The sequence below is a fragment of the Macaca fascicularis genome, chromosome 4 (assembly GCF_037993035.2).
Source record: "Macaca fascicularis isolate 582-1 chromosome 4, T2T-MFA8v1.1".
Classification (NCBI taxonomy): Eukaryota; Metazoa; Chordata; class Mammalia; order Primates; family Cercopithecidae; genus Macaca; species Macaca fascicularis.
This window is the reverse complement of record NC_088378.1, coordinates 33,802,017-33,822,125: the sequence shown is the minus strand read 5'-3', so window position 1 is coordinate 33,822,125 and position 20,109 is coordinate 33,802,017. Positions and strand designations below refer to the sequence as shown.

General features: G+C 36.7%; 1 protein-coding gene across 8 annotated transcripts in view; it reads left to right on the top strand.

Moving 5' to 3' along the window:
• Positions 1–19,588, top strand: part of TMEM244 (transmembrane protein 244) — a 42,589-nt gene extending 23,001 nt beyond the window's left edge. For 2 of the 8 annotated variants that reach the window (XM_045391548.2, XM_045391551.2), the window contains 3 exons: positions 4,585–4,710; positions 6,804–6,848; positions 12,349–13,429. In XM_045391548.2, the coding sequence (XP_045247483.1) occupies positions 4,585–4,710; positions 6,804–6,848; positions 12,349–12,443 (266 nt within the window). In that variant the 3' untranslated portion in view covers positions 12,444–13,429. Of the gene's footprint in view, positions 1–4,584; positions 4,711–5,782; positions 5,878–6,803; positions 7,287–9,593; positions 11,363–12,348; positions 13,430–19,451 lie in introns of those variants that run through there. The other 6 variants (XR_010586234.1, XR_010586233.1, XR_010586235.1 and 3 more) reach the window with 6 other exon arrangements.
• The last annotated feature ends 521 nt before the right edge of the window (positions 19,589–20,109 follow it).

The window sequence follows — 20,109 nt, the reverse complement described above, 5'->3', positions numbered from 1 at the left end:
ACCAATTATGTGGTCGATTTTAGAATAACTGCAATGTGGTGCTGAGAAGAATGTATATTCTGTTGATTTGGGGTATAGAATTCTATAGATGTCTATTAGGTCCACTTAGTGCAGAGCTGAGTTCAAGTCCTGGGTATCCTTGTTAACCTTCTGTCTTGTTGACCTGTCTAATACTGACAGTGGGGTGTTAAAGTCTCCCAATATTATTGTGTGGGAGTCTAAGTCTCTTTGTAGGTCTCTGAGGAGTTGCTTTATGAATCTGGGGGCTCCTGTATTGGGTGCATATATATTTAGGATAGTTAGCATTTCTTGTTGAATTGATCCCTTTAGCATTATGTAGTGGTCTTCTTTGTCTCTTTTGATCTTTGTTGGTTTAAAGTCTATTTTATCAGAGACTAAGATTGTAACCCCTGCTCTTTTTTGCTTTCCATTTGCTTGGTAGGTCTTCCTCCATCCCTTTATTTTCAGCCTATGTGCGTCTTTGCATGTGAGATGGGTCTCCTGAATACAGCACACCAATGGGTCTTGACTCTTTATCCAATTTGCCAGTCTGTATCTTTTAATTGGGGCATTTAGCCCATTTACATTTAAGGTTAATATTGTTATGTTTGAATTTAATCCTGTCATTATGATGTTAGCTGGTTATTTTGCCCATTAATTGATGCAGTTTCTTCATAGCGTCGATGGTCTTTACCATTTGGCATGTTTTTGCGGTGGCTGGTACCGGTTATTCCTTTCCATGTTTAGTGCTTCCTTCAGGAGCTCTTGTAAGGCAGGCCTGGTGGTGACAAAATCTCTCAGCATTTGCTTGTCTGTAAAGGATTTTAATTCTCCTTAACTTATGAAGCTTAGTTTGGCTGGATACGAAATTCTGGGTTGAAAACACTTTTCTTTAAGAATGTTACATAGTGGCCCCCCACTCTCTTCTGGTTTGTAGGGTTTCTGCCAAGAGATCCACTGTTAGTCTGATGGGCTTCCCTTTGTGGGTAACTTGACCTTTCTCTCTGGCTGCCCTTAACATTTTTTCCCTCATTTCAACCTTGGTGAATCTGACAATTATGTGTCTTGGAATTGCTCTTCTTGAGGATTGTCTTTGTGGTGTCTCTGTATTTTCTGAATTTGAATGTTTGTCTGCCTTGCTAGGTTAGGGAAGTTCTCCTGAATGATATCCTGAAGAGTGTGGTTTCTAACTTGGTTCCATTCTCCCATCACTTTCAGGTACACCCTTCAAACGTATATCTGGTCTTTTCATACAGTCCCATATTTCTTGGAGGCTTTGTTCATCTCTTTTCAGTCTTTTTTCTCGAATCTTGTCTTCTCGCTTTATTTCATTAATTGATCTTCAGTCACTGATACCCTTTCTTCCTCTTGATCAAATCGGCTATTGAAGCTGGTGCATGCATCACAAAGTTCTCATTCCATGTTTTTCAGCTCCTTCAGGTCATTTAACATCATCTCTACACTGTTTATTCTAGTTAGCCATTCATGTAACCTATTTTCAAGGTTTTTTGCTTCGTTGCAATGGGTTAGAACATGCTCCTTTAGCTCGGAGAAGTTTGTTATTGCCAGTCTTCTGAAGCCTACTTCTGTCAACTCGTCAAACTCATTCTCCATCCAGTTTTGTTCCCTCTCTGGCAAGAAGCTGTGATCCTTTGGAGGAGAAGAGGCACTCTGTTTTTTAAAATTTTCAGCTTTTCTGTTCTGGTTTCTCCCCATCTTTGTGGTTTTATCTACCTTTGGTCTTTGATATTGGTGACCTACAGATGGGGTTTTGGTGTGGATGTTCCTTTTGTTGATATATATGCTATTTTTTTCGCTTTGTTAGTTTTCCTCTAACAGTCAGACCCCTCAGCTGTAGGTCTGTTGGAGTTTGCTGGAGGTCCACTCCAGACCCTGTTTGCCTGGGTATCACCAGTGGAGGCTGCAGAATGGCAAATATTGTTGCCTGATCCTTCCTCTGGAAGCTTTGTCCCAGAGGGGCACCTGCCTGTTTGAGGTGTCTGTCAGCCCCTACTGGGAGGTGTTTCCCAGTCAGGCTACATGGCGGTCAGGGACCCATTTGAGGAGGCAGTCTGTCTGTTCTTGGAGCTTGAACACCATGCTGAGAGAACCACTGCTCTCTTCAGAACTGTCAGACAGGGATGTTTAAGTCTGCAGAAGCTGACTGCTGCCTTTTGTTCTACTATGCCCTGTCCACAGAGGTGGAATCTATAGAGGCAGCAGGCCTTGCTGAGCTGCAGTGGGCTCCACCAGTTCATGCTTCCAGGCCTCTTTGTTTACACTGTGAGCTACTCAAGCCTCAGCAATGGCAGACACCCCTCCCCCCATCAAGATGCAGTGTCACAGGTCTATCTCAGACTGCTGCACTAGCAGTGAGCAAGGCTCTGTGGGTGTGGAATCTGCCAAGCTAGGCAGGGGAGGGTATCTCCTGGTCTGCTGGTTGCTAAGACTGTGGGAATAGCACAGTATTTTGTCAGGAGTGTACTGTTTCTCCAGATACAGTCTGTCATGGCTTCCCTTAGCTAGGAGAGGGAAATCCCCCAACCCTTTGCACTTCCCAGGTGAGGCAATGCCCTGCCCTGCTCACCCTCTGTGGGCTGCAGCCACTGTCCAACCAGTCCCAGTGAAATGAACGAGGTTCTTTAGTTGGAAATGCAGAAATCACCTGTCTTCTGCGTCAGTCTCGCTGGGAGCTGCAGACAAGAGCTGTTCCTATTCGGCCATCTTGGAACCAACTCCATAACTCTTTTTTTTTTTTTTTTAAAAGAGACAGAGATTCACTCTGTCACCTGGTCTGGAGTGCAGTGCAGTGGCACAATCATAGCTTATTGTAATCTCAAACTCCTGCACTCAAGAGATCCTCCCATCTCAGCCTCCTGAGTAGCTAGGACTATGGGGCAAACTATTATGCCAGGCTAAGTTTTTTTCAATTTCTTTTAGAGACAGAGTCTTGCTATGTTTCCCAGGGTGGCCTTGAACTCCTAGCTTCAAGTGATGTTCCCACCTCGGCCTCCCAAAGTACTGGAATTACAGGTGTGAACCACCGTGCCCAGACAAGGTCTTATGACTCTTTAGCTGTAAAAGCGAGACTAGAATGCTGTTATCTTGACTTTAAATTTTGTATTACTTCCCTTAAGTCATGCTTTCTTTCCTATCATGAACAAAGCATAAGTATTCTGTATTAATAAACATGAATACAGCTTGTGCAAGACTAAAATCACTATCTCCAAGCAGCTGCAAGTTAACCTATAAAATCTCTAAATGCTGACAAAAGAGGCATCTCTCTTTCTCTACAATAATGTAGTGATTCTGTAAACCAGTGGGGGAGGGAGGAATGAAATGTGATGGAAAGAGATGGTGTCAATATGACACAACAGGACAGTTCTTTCTTGGATATTAGGTGGCAGGACATGCTGAACTGATCTCCACTGATCAAAGGAATTCCTGTGCAATAGAAAAGAAGTTAGTATGAATTCTGTATTTAACTTTTGAAACCCGTTAAGTTAAATTAAATAGAATTGAAGAGGAATATGTGTGAGGCCTTTAAAAAGATTGCACCTAGGGCTTGCTTCCTTGGTACCTCGCTTACCGACTGCAATTGCTGGCTTGCTGGATAATAAATTACTTCTACACAGTAGGACATAAGGTGATTATTTTATTTTTTGCTTTGAAAAATATTAGAGTTTGCCTAGATTTATTTATCCCTGAATTATATGAACATATCACTTATTTTCTGTGTTTTAAGAGGAAAGGTAATTTTTATGGAAAGTGGTATCATTTACAAAGGGACCTTGGTGGTGTATCACATATATTTGTCACTTTAAAGTTTGATGGATTTCTCTTTTGAAACCATGATAGTCTTAAAGATCCATATCAAAGACAAGAGGCAAAAGATGGACCCATCACATGTTCAGGGCTCTTAGAGATTTGTGGTTCTCACGTGTAAATATCTAGCTCTTCATACGTGTTCAGGTAAACCACTCTGTCACAACTAGTGGATTTAGGAGAGTGTCTCCATCCATACCTGTCATCTATGAGACTTTCTTTCATTCATGGTTATCAGTTATGTTTCCCAAGTGACGATCTGAACGAACCATTTTATTACAAAGACACAAAGGAACTCATTTCCAAGTTAGGCAGTGCTTGGTATCAAACAAATGTTATAGTTCAATAAACTCTTACATTTGGTTTAATTTTTTTTTTTCATTTCTCAAAACTCAGAACTGGATTTTTTCATTAGTTTTTAATATATCTTAAAATGAGATTTGCAATCCAATTACAGATTTGCACATATTGGTTACACTGTAACACTTCTTTATTGTATTTCACTTTCTAAAATGTTAAATACAAAGAATGTGAAACAGAAATGATATATTGTGGTTTTCTACAAATCTAAAAATTGTTAAAAGATAAAATGCGTTAATCATTTTATCCAAATATGAGGATTGTTAGGAAATGGAACATTTAAAAAATTCTTACCAAAATTTCTTCTCAGAGTAAGCTTTCCTGGTCTTATTACTAGTTGTATATCAGAATGTTAGTTGCTCTAGTCCCCAATAATTATATTCTTCCTTGTATTTGCAGTTCTTTTAGTTTCAACAGAGGTCACCTACTTTGTTTGTGGATTGCTTTTTGTTCCGGTTGTGGAAGAATGGGTTTGGGATTATGCTATTTCAGTAACTATTCTTCATGTTGTCATCACTTCAACTGGTAAGCAAAATGAAATAACAGAAACAAGGAAAATGTATTAAAACAGATGTTGGACGTAAACCACTTCCTGAGTAGAACTTTGTTGTCTGCATATTCTTGTATGATAGCTAAATGATAAAAACTGAAGATGAAAGGTCTTCCTCCCTCTTTCCAGCCACATTTTTTTCTACCGCTCTTCTCAGGGAGGTTTTTAAAAACTCTTTAAAAAATGTTTTATTTTGAAATAATTTTAGAGTTACAGAAAAGTTACAAAAATATAACTGAGAGTTCCCATGTACCCTTCACCCAGCTTCCCCTAATGTTAGCATTTCATATAACCATAGTACAATTGTCAAAACTAATGAATTAACATTGGTATAATACTATTATTAGCTAAACTTCATTTGTATTACCCTGGTTTTCCCTGCATCATTTTTCTGTTTCAAGATCCAACCTGATTCAGAACTAAACTGAAATAGAGATCTTTCCCTTTCACATTCAACTTATCACCAACTTGGCAAGGTTTGCCCTGTAGGACATATTTTTCCTCCAAAACCCTTCCGTGAGGGCAGAAACTGATCAAAGACTGGGAACTGGGATTCATGGACACCTGTCCAGCAACAGTTATTTTAAAACAAATACCAGTTCTTAGATTAAGTGGTTTTTATTTCTACCTATGATTTTTGGAGTCAGAAGAAAATATATACAAATTCCAGTCCTACATTTTACTAGGTGGGTAGTTGTGGCCAAGTCACATCTCTCACATCAGTTTCCTTCTCTACAAAATGTGGGAAACCTGATGAGGTTTCAATTAGATAATAAGAAATTGTCTGACATGTGTCTAGTATATAATATTCACTCAGTAAATGACTATTTCATCCATTTGTTCGCCTATCCACTCAAAATTTACTCATCCACTGTATTTTTTTCTCCCTTACTATACTGCCTTATTTTTTAAAGCATATCAGTCAAAATATGAGTGATAACCAACCACAGGTTATAATTCAAAGTTTATTCTTACTTATGACCAACTTAAATCACTGTCATAATTTCAGTGCCCTGATCTGTTGATAGTATAATCTGTCTCTGCCAGGTGCAGTGGCTCACGCCGGTAATCCCAGCACTTTGGGAGGCTGAGGTGGACAGATCACCTGAGGTCAGGAGTTCAAGACCAGCCTGATCAACATGGTGAAACCCCATCTCTACTAAAAATACAAAAATTAGCCAGGCATGGTGGCGGGCACCTGTAATCCCAGCTACTTGGGAGGCTGAGGCAGGGAGAATCCCTTGAACCCAGGAGGCAGAGGTTGCAGTGAGCTGAGACTGCACCATTGCACTCCAGCCTGGGTGACAGAGTGAGACTCTGTCTCAAAAAACAAAAAACAAACAAACAAACAAAAACAGTACAATCTGTCTCCAACTGAAGAACACACAATTTCCAAATGAATTACAACTTCCCAGCTTCACTGCTATTAAAGAATGCCAGTATATTCATGGCCTAGTATCAGTTTCCACAGACACAAGCCCTCCCTCAGTAACTCAAAGAATCACTGAAGGCCCTGCCCCCATCACTCTACTTCTGAAGTGCTCTACTTTACTTTGGGGCTTAATTTTTTCTGCAAGACAACCACCAATATTTGTAAAAGGACTTGGAGTATAGGTGGTTCAATCCTCAGGGTTGAGATGAGCTATAGGTTCTGGACCTAGAAAAGTTATGAGTTAATCATCTAACACGTGGCACTTAGAAAATGTTAACAAATGACTACTGGACAGAAGTGACTTACTTCAGCATGAAGTGGTTTGGAATTCCTGAGGGAACTAGGCATTGAGGATTCAGGATGGCCTTAGGATGATCACTTAAAATCAACTTTGGGAGCTAACCTGAGAACCTCACAATTCATAGTATTATTTCTAGGAGAAGAGTTGTAAAGGTTTGACTTAACAAGTGACCTTTTAGACCAGGACTGAAGTACAACTGGGGGCTACCTGATTTCGTGAACATGGATAAACCTTTTCTTGTTGGGTGGACATATTTTGACCAAACAGGATTATTTCGTCTTGAGTAAAAGATAAAAATGCATGTTTTGAAATTAAACATTTTTTTTCTATTGCAGTTATGTTGGAATTCCCCTTGACATCACATTGGTGGGCTGCTTTAGGTATAATGAAATTGTTTGTTTAGATTCTTTAATGCACAGAAACAACGTTAAATAGAACAACTGTGGAAATATATTTTATTTTCTCATAGATTTTATAATCATTACCTTTCTAAGATAATAATAATATCTAAGATAATTTTTAAAAAAACACAGTTTTACTGAAGATGGACTCCACTGATTGTCTCTTTTGGCCCAAATATACTCTCAGGCCAACCCAGATACCATCCATGGGAGAGAAGGTGCAATCTTAACATGTATTTAGAAACAAAAATACATCCGGTAAATAGACATATAAGACGTATAGTGGCCGAGTGCGGTGGCTCATGCCTGTAATCCCAGCACTTTGGGAGGCCAAGGCAGGCAGATCACTTGAGGTCAGGAGTTTGAGACAAGCCTGGTCAACATGGTGAAACTCCATCTCTACTAAAAATACAAAAATTAGCCATGGCGTGGTGGTGGGCACCTGTAATCCCAGCTCCTCAGGAGGCTGAGGCAGGAGAATCGCTTGAACCTGGGAGGTAGAGGTTGCATAGAGTTGAGATTGCACCCCTGCACTTCAGCCTAGGAGAGGCAGAGCAGACTATGTCTCAAAAAAAAAAAAAAAAAAAAAAAAAAGAGAAGAAAAGAAAAAGGAAAAAAAGTATAGCATACTCTACTTCTGCTTCTGGTACAATTTGAATTTACAGAGGAATAACAGATGTTGATGTCAATAATGAAGGAGCTGGAGTGAAAGTCAGTAAAGACTATATTCTGGCACAGTCTTCAATAAGCCATGGATTTTCTTAGCTTGCCTCCAAGACTGATCTGCACCAGTTTTTTCTCCCTTTCTTCTCCTCTCATTTTTCCTTTATAGTAGGAAATAGGGACAGAGTTTCCACGAGGAGCAAAACTTGAGCAGATAGATATAACTTTCTTTAAAAAGTGTTTTAGGGACCATTTTTGCACTTGTAATGGAATCTACATACACACTTGATTATATGCTCATGGGTGCATCAAACATTCTACTGTAAAAACAGGCAGACTGGGTAGACTCAGAAACAGTATGAGTTACAGGTACATGAAAGAACGGATGCCAAACAATACAGTTCCTCTTCTTTCCTTCTCTGACATTTCCTCATCTATTCACAAAGCTTCATGCTCTCACATCTTATTATGGGACTATATTTTATTTATTCCTATGTTCCAAGACACAGTTTTCTCTAACTTCTTATTGTACACAACTTATCTAAATAAGCCCTCTCATAACATTTATGGATCCTCAAAAGGTTGAATTTTTAGTAGGACAAAGAGGTTGAAACCTGATTTATAGATCGCTAGAGGGAACTGCCCTCTGTAGAAGAATTCAAGTGAAATAGTCAAGACTCAAGCTATACTTCGGTGAAGACAAAATTATGATGAAGGAAGTGGAAACCACAACAAAAATGAGTGTGTATTGAAACTAGCAAAGTATGAAAAGAGCTTCCAGGTAAACAACTAGGAACATAAGAATATACAAAGATAAATTAGCCTCCACTCTTTTTTTCCCATATTAATACAAAGAGCCTAGAAGTATATCTCAGAGCAGAATTTCTCAATTTGTAATGTACATAATGCATGCAAATCACCTAAAGATCTTGCAAAAAGGTAGTGAGTCTGGGTAGGGCCCAGGTTATGCTGGCACTGCTAGTCCAGAGACCATAGTTGGAGCAGCAATAGCATAGACATTGTTCTGAGTCTTTTTATTCCCTTATGCAACGCATAAGTTGAAACAAAGTCAATAAATTTTATGTCTTCATAGTATTTTCAAGTTCTTAACAATTGAGAAGTTCTTCAAGGTGTTTAACTTTAATCTCCCCTGTTGTTTTTTAAAATCATTTTCTAGAATTGAAGTAGCCAACCACATTTAGCTCAGTCTGACTTTTAAGAAATCCAATCTAAATTGGATTATGTTTTCCATAGAATTCTATTTTATGAAATAGGAAAATCAAGATACAAAACAGTGAACATACAGGAGACGAGATTACACACGCTTTTACTTATTTTCTTCCTTAATCATAGTATGTAACAGTAATTAGAAATTTAGGAGAGAAACAGAACATTACAATATTAACAGTTACTTGTGTTAATAAACTGCTACACAGTCCTGGCATGGTGGCTCATGCCAGTAATCTGAGCTACCTGGGAGGCTGAGGTGGGAGGATCTCTTGAGCCCAGGAGTTTGAGGCTACAGTGAGCTATGATGACACCACTGCACCCCAGCCTGGGCAACAGAGTGAGACCCCATCTCTAAAAAATAAAAACGTAAATAAAAGTAAATGTAAAGCAAAGTTGGATGCTTCTATGCTTCTTAACAGATTTCAATATTTGTCAAATATGAAAATCATTTAGTTCTAAATCTGTTGCATCTGGCTTTCAAATATAAAGGTCATAAAATCTTTTTTTAATCACTCTTATTGATTTGGCAATAATCTTGTATAATATCTTCAATCTGTTCTGACAACAGCATGCATACCCAAACATGCTCTGGAATTGCCACTCAATTTTAATGGCCTACACAGTATTAATAGTACTTACCATTCATTGATATGCATAATATAAGCCAGGGACATTGCATTTATCTCATTAACCTTTATTACAGTCCTGTGAGATAAGTATTATATGCCAATTTAGCAAATGTAAAAACCGAAGCTTATAGAATTGGATCATTTAGGAGCATTTTCAGAGTCACTAAGGTGTGTCCTCTAACTAGCCTTTCCCTCAACATAGATGGCCACCCAGAGACACTTCTACATAGAATCCTGAAGCTACTACTGCACGGATGTGATGGTTGCTGCCTCTGTAGTGGGTACACACTCTAAGATAAAGAATGCACAGGGTTAAGAGCAGAGCTTACAGAAATTGAGAACACCATTTAGACAATGTGAAGAGTCAAAAGTAACTGAAAAGAAGATGGATTGATCAGTTAGTATCACAAGCCATAGTAGGACTTCCCTGTTGCTTTCTAGTTCTGTGACTATTGCTTTCAAAGCACACAGAGGCAAGCATACAAGATATGCCTTGGGAAAGAACATACAAATGGTCAAAGGAGTTGTTTCTATACTCAACTGGAAAATAGCAAACGCTGCTTAACCTTTGAAAGGAAAATTATGGAATGGCTTAATTTTCATTTTTAAGTGTTAAAAAAATCTCTTAAGAGCTAAAATGTCCATAATAAAATATTCAGTCCTCAGGGCCGTGCCTGGCATATAGTAGAGCATTAATAAATATTTGCTGTGTAAGTATGGAGAGAATTAAATGAGATAAAATTAAGGAGCAGAGATTTTCTTGGCATGTAATGATATAATTTGTATATTATATATTACATATATTATATATTATATAGTTGTATCTTATACAAATTTGTAATGTGTATTTGGGGTCCTGACAAAGAACACACTCCAGTAGACTATCAAGGAAAGCTGTTCAATCTTCACCATGGGAGGGTCCCAAAAGAATATAGACAATTGCCTTTTGTAAGCAATATGTATATATATATGTGTGTGTGTGTGTTATATTATTATATTTAGCATTATAAATATATGCATATTACATAATAGTTATATAATATAAATATATATTTATATATAAAGATGGGGGAAATATTTTTATGTGGGTCATGTAATTAAACCAAAAAAATTCAAAAACTTTATCATTCAAAAATTACACAGAATAACACACTGGATATATTTGTGACACCTTCACTTTTCTTCATGTATGACATCACTGTCTTTATGGTAGCAGTACAAGAAGAAATTACATTTTTTTTCTCACAAATTGAACTGAATTCATCAACCACATACCTAGTAAGGAAATTAACCAGGTGAAAATGAACTTTCCTAAAGCTTTTTGTTTCGCTTAAGCCAGGTATTGACCGCAATGATCACAACATCTAGTCACATTATCTGTTTAGAGTACTCGTATTATTTATGTCATTTATTGGCTCCTTCACTAGAGTTTATTCTCCACTTACCTTGCATGTCTGTTAAGTCTTAGATGTGTAATTTCCTCCAGTATTATTTAGTATGTACAGAAAACACATGTAGAAAGTACTGAGGTTTTATTTTATATGTCTTTCAAAGATGTAAATTTTTAATAAATCAGAAAAGGTTTGGTAAGAAATTCTGTAAGCATAAGTGAAATGACTTTTTCTCTCCAAAAACAAGAACTTATAACTTTTGGGTTTTATTTTTAATACCACAGAATTTACCGTGCTTTAGCCAGCTCAGTTACATGGTATATGCCACCTTGATGCCAAGAAGAGTCAAGTTAGGTGTAATGGAATGGCCAATTCAATTTGCTAAAAGAGTTGGATGACTATTTTTCTTCAATAATCATGGTTGGATTACTCAGAAAACAGTTGCTGCAGCTGGGCATTGTGGCTCTCGCCTGTAATCCCAGCACTTTAGGAGGCCTAGGCAGGTGGATCACTTGAGGTCAGGAGTTCAAGAACTGCCTGGGCAACATGGAGAAATCGATCTCTACTAAAAATATAAAAATTAGTCAGGCATGGTGGCACACACCTGTAATCCTAGCCACTCGGGGGCTGAGGCAGGAGAATCACTTGAACCCGGGAGGCAGAGGTTGCAGTGAGCAAAGATCACGCCACTGCACTCCAGCCTGGGCAACAGAGCAAGACTCCATCTTTAAAAAAAAAAAAAAAAAAGTTGCAGTGTAACATTTGAGTTAGCCTTTTTTTTTTTTTTTTCTTCTTTGAGTGAAAAATTTAAATGTAAGAGAACAGTGGCTACACATTTGGGAAATTCTATCTCATGGTCTCACTCTGGACATGTGTCTTTGTGCAAGGAAGTCGTGCGGTCCTGTCAGAGTTCTTAACTCAGGAAACTTTACCTTTTATGGGAGTTATACTATTACTGCCACACAGAGAACAGCAGATTTGTGAAAATTGTGTAAGGCCAGATCAATATTTTAAAACAAACAAGAATCACTGGGCCAATGAAATCAGAACTAAAGACATTTTCATAAAACCAAACAGTTGAGAATCTCAGGGAGGTGAGATTCTGCTTTTTAAAATATATTTTCTATACTTGAAATATTTCCCAAGTTAGTGGACATGCTTTCCTTTTATAATTAGAGGGAAAGCACTTTAGAAAAAATATATATTCTAAACAACCACAACACAAACAAAAGGCAGATTGAAGAGTTAAAAGAATTGAGAATCGTGAATTCTTTGGCATGTGCTTTGACTCCATTGCCTTTGATTTCTGAGTTTTAAGAACTTCTTAATATCATTTGACAGAACCATGCACCTATTCCCTGAAGGAACTTTTAAATTGCAACAATTTACCATCCTCAGACTACATACCTACTTCTTTTAGCTGAATCTATAAACCATTCTGTTTCAAATGCTATGTCAGTTTCAGAAACATTATTTTAGTCATGACAATTGTTCTTATTCATAATGTCACTAATGAATTATTCATTATTGACAGTTAACCAAAACTTCCCTTTCATTTACTTGCAGGATCCGGCTTAATTTCAATGATATGTGGAGGCCAGACTTTAGCATACTATTTGTTCAAAGACAACTTTATCTATCCAGATCTGGATAATTTTTAACAGAACAGTTGAATTAATTTGCCTCAGAATTTCTATAATACTACATACATTGTGTCAGAGCTAAATTTTATTTTTTGTTCAAACTTATATTCAAGGTTAAATATATTCAGTATAAAAAGAAAAAAAAAGAAGCTAATGGAGTACAGAACAACTCTAGTAAAATACTTCATAAGCAAAACGTTGCAAACTCATAACATGCAGTGTTTCTCAAAGTGTGTTCCATGTCTATTTGTGGAATCCTGGGTTTAAGTAAAACAGATTTATTTATTTCAGGATTTCTCCAAATGTTTACTTATTTATTCTGAAACAGGATCTCACTTATTCACCCAGATTGGAGTGCAGTAGTATAATCAAAGCTCACTGCAGCCTTCAACTCCTGGGCTCATGCAATTTTCCTGCCTCAGCCTCTTGAGTAACTGGGACAACAGGCACCTGCCACGATGCCTGGCTAAAATCTTTAACACACTATTATGAACAAGCCATCTCTAAACTATGGTATACATTATGCACTGTTTCTCCAATGTATTTGACCAGGGGCACGCTTTAGAAGCTGCTGATGTATCTTGTGGAAAGTGTAATGTAGTAAGGGGCAGATTCAAAACTACTGTGAATCCCTGCAACCAGAATTGCATTCTTTGATTGGCCTCTGGTATTTGTTCTCTGTTAGAGCATTTCTTATGAAATTACTTCCCGTATTTAGACTGTGGTCTTCTAACACAGTGCTTTTCAAAATTTAATGTGGATTTGATTTATGTGAGGATCTTGTTACAATGCAGATTTTGGTTCAGAGGGCAGGAATTGGGGCCTAAGATTCCATATTTCTAACAATTCCCAAGAAATGCCAGTGCTTGGACCATACTTTGAGTAGCAAGGGTCTAAGTGATTGGGATCATATTTTGGTAAGTTGGTATAGCTCTGTATAGCCAGTCCTATGTTTTTAAAAATATCCTGATTATTCAATAAAGGTTTGTTGAATTGGATGTAAACTGAGATGAGTTAAGTTTTTATAACTGTATTAAATATTTACCACATTTTAATATAGTTAAAGTATCTCCTGATATAAAATAAGTGCCTACTATGGTTACAACTAAAATATAAGCATAAGAAAAGGGACAGGAAAGTAACACTCCCTCAAACACACATCCACACAAATGAGAAACTAAACTAAGTCATTGCCTAGATTTTTCTCCTGAGTCTTTTTGCCCTAAAAATGCATTTCTTCCACAAAGGCTTTCAATTCTCCCAATAAGAAATGTCATGCTGATTTTATGTATTTTATGTGTCCATCCAAAACCTGTGATGTATTGATCAGTTACTAGTTTAGAAAATGTAAACTGACCATGTACAGGTAAGCATGAAAATATGGCACTGGCTCCTTTGCTTCTTTCTCACATTACTTATCACACGAACTTTTGTATCCCATCCATTTTTCCCATTCTTCCAGTTAATTTCTTCCAAAATGATTGGCCAGGGAAGTGACAAAACCTGGAGCTCACCTAATCAGTCAAGGTACTATGAATTCCAATTACTAATGAAGATTTTATATATATATATATATATATATATATATATATATATATTTTTTTTTTTTTTTTTTTTTTTTTTTTGAGACAGAGTCTCGCTCTGGCGCCCAGGCTGGAGTGCAGTGGCGCGATCTCGGCTCACTGCAAGCTCCGCCTCCCGGGTTCACGCCATTCTCCTGCCTCAGCCTCCTGAGTAGCTGGGACTACAGGCACCCGCCACCATGCCTGGCTAACTTTTTTTTTTTTTTTTAGTACAGACGGGGTTTCACTGTGTTAGCCAGGATGGTCTCGATCTCCTGACCTCGTGATCCACCCGCGTCGGGCTCCCAAAGTGTTGGGATTACAGGCGTGAGCCACCGCGCCTGGCAGATTTTTTATCTTTTAAGGAAGGCAGCATAGGGTGGTTATGAAAGTGCCAGCAATATGAGCTTTGATTCTGCAATTAAAACCCCCATTGACAGCACACAGGAAAAAGTGCCTTGTTAGAGAGACAGCAAAACTCATTTCTGCTCTGTGCAAAGTACAGACAGTAAACAAACTATGAATACACTGATGAGGAACTGTGCCCCTGTAAAACTAACACCCTTGGAAGAAATTTACAGAAACACTAAAACTGCCTAAATACATTGGTTAATTAAAAAAGATTTGGTTGATTAAGTACTTTTTAATATAATGAAAATTAAGTTCTCCTGGTAAATTAGAATAACAATCTCTCCAGACTCAGAAGACCTTAATATCTTGTCATTCTGTAGTGTAGCTTCATTAGCATGTTTATTTCTAGGATTAGAAATCCATCTGCTCAGGTAATTACTATTGTGTTACTCCTTCATTTTATTTCTTCTGATCATAGGAATAATCTGTGGTTTTCCTCTTTTACTGATTAAAATGATTACCATTGTCTATTCGATGATATCTCCTGACACAAAAAAATTAAAAATTCAATTAGAATGCATATTTTAGCACAAAAATATTATATATCAAACATATCAACTAAATATCCACTTTAGTTTTTATTGCCTTAAATGATAAATAAGACCTTTTCAAAGGCCAAGAGTTATGTTTATTTAACTAACTTTTCCAGTGTCCCATATAAAAGCATAAGTTGGTAGAATTCTACCTGGTATTTTGATGCATAGTTTTAGGATTAATATTTTCATATTTTCAAGAAGGATAATACTTGTATGTCATGCATAACTTCTTCACAAACATGCTTTAAAGTTATGATACCATTGTTATTTTATATTTAAATCCATTTACATACTCCTTTAATAATGTTTTAGTTAAAAAAATTATGTCCCAAATGAATGAACAGTATATTTTCTTTTGCTGATAATAATCCCAAATGTATATGAGAACTATTTTCACATTTGCAGTATAAAGATCAGATTCCTATCTAAAATTTTATGGGTTTTGTTCAACCAATTTACCTTAATAGCTGAACTGATAAATTCTAAAGCTGTTTAGTATCACTAAAGCTGTAGAGATTATCCTCTAAAATTGCAAACATGTATATTATGAGATAGAGAAGTTTGTTTATGACAAATATCTAACAGAAGAACAAAAGCACTTCCTAATGTTGTTGCTTTATACACTTTAGAAACATGAATTGCTAGGTAAGTAAATGCATAACAAAGCATCCATAGATATAGCTTTGGTAAAAATTGTCAAAAAAGGAAGAAAATACAATATGGTTCATATGAAGATAATGTAATTCTTCTATAGAAAATTTCAACTGTATAAACAGTTCTCAAAAAATATGAAAAAATGTGGGAATATTTCACATTTTTAATAGGGGACAATAAAATTACAATTTTTCCATTTATTATTTCGTACTTAGCTGTTTCTTTCACATTTTTTGTTTTATTCTACAAATGTTTTTGGTGGTTCAGTAACATAAGGCTCAAATACATCCTAAAAAACAGTTAATTACCACTTGACTTTCTTCTTAGTGAAAATATTCACCACCACCATTCCCACATACCCAATAATTTAAACAAACCAAAAATATTATTTCAACTAAGTATTTTAAATGACACCTTTTAAAAATATCAAACTGTTAATCTAACCAGTATTTTAAAAGTTGATATAACATTTCTTTATCTAAAACTGAGTTTGTATTTCTTTATTATGCCTGTGTATTTCTTGTACATTAACACTCTTAGACATTACCACAGTATTGTGTTCTTTATTGTTTAAAAAAAATACAAAAAGTGTGAAGAAGAAAACCAAGATAACTCATAATCTTACAATTCAAGATAATCTCAGCCAACATTTGTGTATGTGTGTGTATATGTGTATGTATGTGTGCATTATTTGAATACTTTGGATCATACTATAATTTTAAATTCTGCTTCTCTAAAACTTTATGTTATATTCTAAACAGGTTATTAAAGATATTTCGAATGGCTGTACATTTTTCTACAATATAAATATTATAATTTAATCCTTAATATTGATGCTTGAATTTTTTGGGTTTTTTTCCTCACATTAAGTAGATAGACCTTAGAAAGGTCTTCATTTGCATTCTTGGATAGTTCTTTTAAATGGATCACTAGAAGTAGAATTATTAGGTCATACAGTGTGACAATTTTTTAATTATTGAAAAATATTTTCAAATTGGTTTTCAGAAATGTTGTATTATTCTCCCCTCAGAAGTTTGAGCACACCCACTTTATATGTCACTCCAACATTAAGAATTATTATTTTACACTATTAATATGCATCTAATAATTATATTTTTGTGAAAAAAATACCAACTTCTCAGTTGTTGCAAAAAACTGATTTGTATAATTGAAACCTAAATGAAGGTGGTTAGTAAGCCAAATCTAATTCAGAAGAATTTAATTTTATCCTACTTCTGGAGTAACCTTTAACAACAAATATGGATTAAATGCCTACACTGCACATGATGCCAGTTACCCATCCATTTATGTAGCTATTTATTTAACCAGCCAACAAATATTTATTGAATGCCTCCTACATGTCAGACAATTTTGCTAGGTTCTGGGATATCATGTTAGGCATTATGGGAAATATAAAAGCAAAGGACATATCTGATTTTTCTCCTACCTCCCATTTTTGGTTCACCGAAGCACATAATGTCTCAAGAGAAGAAGCACATGTCTCAAGCACATAATGTCTCAAGAAGAAAGGGGAAAGTTTGTGTTGGAACCCTACCCCTATCTCTTATTAACTGTGTGATCCAGATGAATCTTTTTACCTTACCTTACAAATGAATGGTAATCTTCAAATTACATAATGTTTAGCATAGTCAAGTGTAACAGGTAAAGCAGTGTATCTAGTAATTGTCATATCTGTAACTAGCTGTTTTTGGTTAGATGATAGGGCATAAAAGGAAAAGAGACTTAAGCTATTTGAGGGCAGGAATATGATTTTGTTCATTGCTATATAACCAGCTTCTAAAACACTGTCTGTTACATATCAAGTGTGCAATACACATTTGTTAAATAAGAGAAAAAACAAATTAATTTTTCCTTGCTTCAAAGCAGTCAGCTATAATCCACCAAATTAGTTGCAAACTGGAAGACTCCAGGAAGTGTCAAACACTGGCACACCTGGGAAGGGACTGATCCTTGAGCTGATTCCGCCAATCAAAAGTCTTTAATGTCCTAAGGAAAAGACATGCACAGATTGCCTTGGAGAAAGAAGATACTAAGTAGCAAGGAAGTAAAATGTTTAAACCCAATGTAATTGGACACATTGTACATTCCCAAAACTCCTGTTGAGAGCAGACTCGCAAAAACTACATTTTAAATTTTCAACTCATTAGTAAGTAAAGCATATTTTACATAAGGTTTTTTGGGGGAGATGGAGGAGGGATTGCATTGCACTTGACAAAGCACACTGCTTTATCCCTTCATTAGACATCCTGGCTCTCTCCCCTAGCTGCTCCTAATTGCCAGATCTCTTTTCCCTTTCTTGCCTTTTCTCTACACAGCCTCTAAAAACACCTGTATGTTTCAAGCCAATCAGATTCAGACCACAGCTACCTTATACAGGCAATCAAAGCAAAATTCTTAGCTAACAACTATCCTTTGTTCTCCAATCTTGTTCCTTCAGGGTATCACTTTGCCCCATCCCAAAGGACCTTCTAAGATAGTCACCATATCCAAAGATATCAAGTCTCTTCTCAGGGCCAAATTTTGCTGCTGAAATGGAAATATTCTATGTATGTTGTAGAACAGTCTTATCCAACAGCACTTTCTGCAATGATAAAAATGTTCTATATATATGCTGTGTTACGCAGTAGCCACTAGCTACATGTGGCTATGGAGCTCTTGAAATGTGGCTACTGTGATTGAGGAACTGAATTTTTTATTTAATTCAAATTTAAACCAGTGGCAACTGCATTTCCCAGTGCAGATCTAGAGGATATCCTTGTCATTTTACAAGGAAAAGATAGTAGCATCTGCAGATGTTAGAATTCCCAATCAGGCTGAGCTCGAGGTTGAGTTTTTCAGGGCAGAAAGATCCACCCTGGAGAAGAAGCTTCATTGGTAATCAATGTGCTTCCTTCTGTGGTCAAAACTAGATCTGATCTCCCTCTTCTCTGGGCACCTACTTACTGTTTGTGATTGCAGTGGAAAATGAAGAGGGAAAAAAAATCCATCAGTTACACAGTGATAGAAAAAAAATCCAGATGGAGATGTACAAACTGGACACTACCTTGGTGTGGAGGCAGAGTCCATTCCATAGCATGGGGTAGCACGGACACACAAGCACCTGAGCTATCTCAAAGTGGCTTGTAAAAAGTCATTGTCTGCCATGGATAACATTCATCAGAGGACAATCAAATGGGCAAAAACCCAAGTGGGATTAGGAATGAACAGCGTTCCAGCTTTCCGGAACTCAAGACATTCCAGAAGAAAGAGTGCACACATCTCAGAGACGTCGTGCATAAAGACTGTGTGTACATTGTGCAGTGATGTGCAATGTGTTGGTGTCTTTATTTCCTTTCACATTAAAAAAACGTGTGGCTGGGCGTGGTGGCTCACGCCTGTAATCACAACACTTTGGGAGGCTGAAGTTGGCAGATCATTTGAGGTCAGGAGTTTGAGACCATCCTGGCCAACGTGGTGAAACCCTGTCTCTATTAAAAATACAAAAATTAGCCAGACATGGTAGCACACACCTGCAATCCCAGCTACTTGGGAGGCTGAGGCAGGAGAATTGCTTGAACCTGGGAGGTGGAGGTTGTAGTGAGCCAAGATCGAGCCACTGCACTCCAGCCTGGGTGACAGAGCAAGACCCTGTCTCAAAAAAATAAATGACATTTTTTAAAAAATTAACTTCTACCTTGGAGCTAGGACTGAAAGTTTTTTTTTTTTTTTTTCCTTTCGTAAGTGTTTAGTATCAGTGGGTCTTAAATGTGAAAATGTGCTGGCCTTGCTTTAAAAACAAACAAGAAACAATCCCAGAAATATGTAATCTTACAATCCATCTCCCCTTTCCCTTTCCTTTATAGGCCTCCGGTTGTCTCCTGGAACTAATACTATGTGTACAGTCTAAGTGGAGTATTAAATGGCAATGTGTTCCAAACCATCAGCATCCGGTTAGGTTAGTGGTATCAAGGAAAAAGAATAAATGGGAATTGGATGTAGTGATGCCTACTACGTTATATGACTATTTTTATGGTCACAATGGCTTTCACCATCGAGCACCATTCTTTATCTTGAATGGTTTGAGAACATGAAAATAACTTAAGATTTTCAGTAACACTGAGAATGAATTAGGTTTTAAATGGTCATTTCCAGAAGATAATGTCAAATATATTTAATCCTATAATAGCTATCCCTTGTCCTTCCCCACAAAATGTTTTATAATATATTTTCTTAATTTGCTGCACTTTTATTCTCTGAAGATTACAGGTTTTTATTCTTTTATTCAACCCTGAAAAAAATGTAGTAAATTAAGATATATAGGAGTTATAGTATATAGGAGTTATCCAGTGAGACTTGCAGTTAATTTTCTATCAAATTTAAAGTAGTCAGCAAGTCTTCTAATGAGTGTATCAGTGGTACCTGGTTATGAATCATCAGCATCTCTTTCTAGGAAACTGCTGTCACAAAATGACTAGGATGCAGATAAAATGAGAGGTTGGCATTAGGCAGAAAAATTACTAT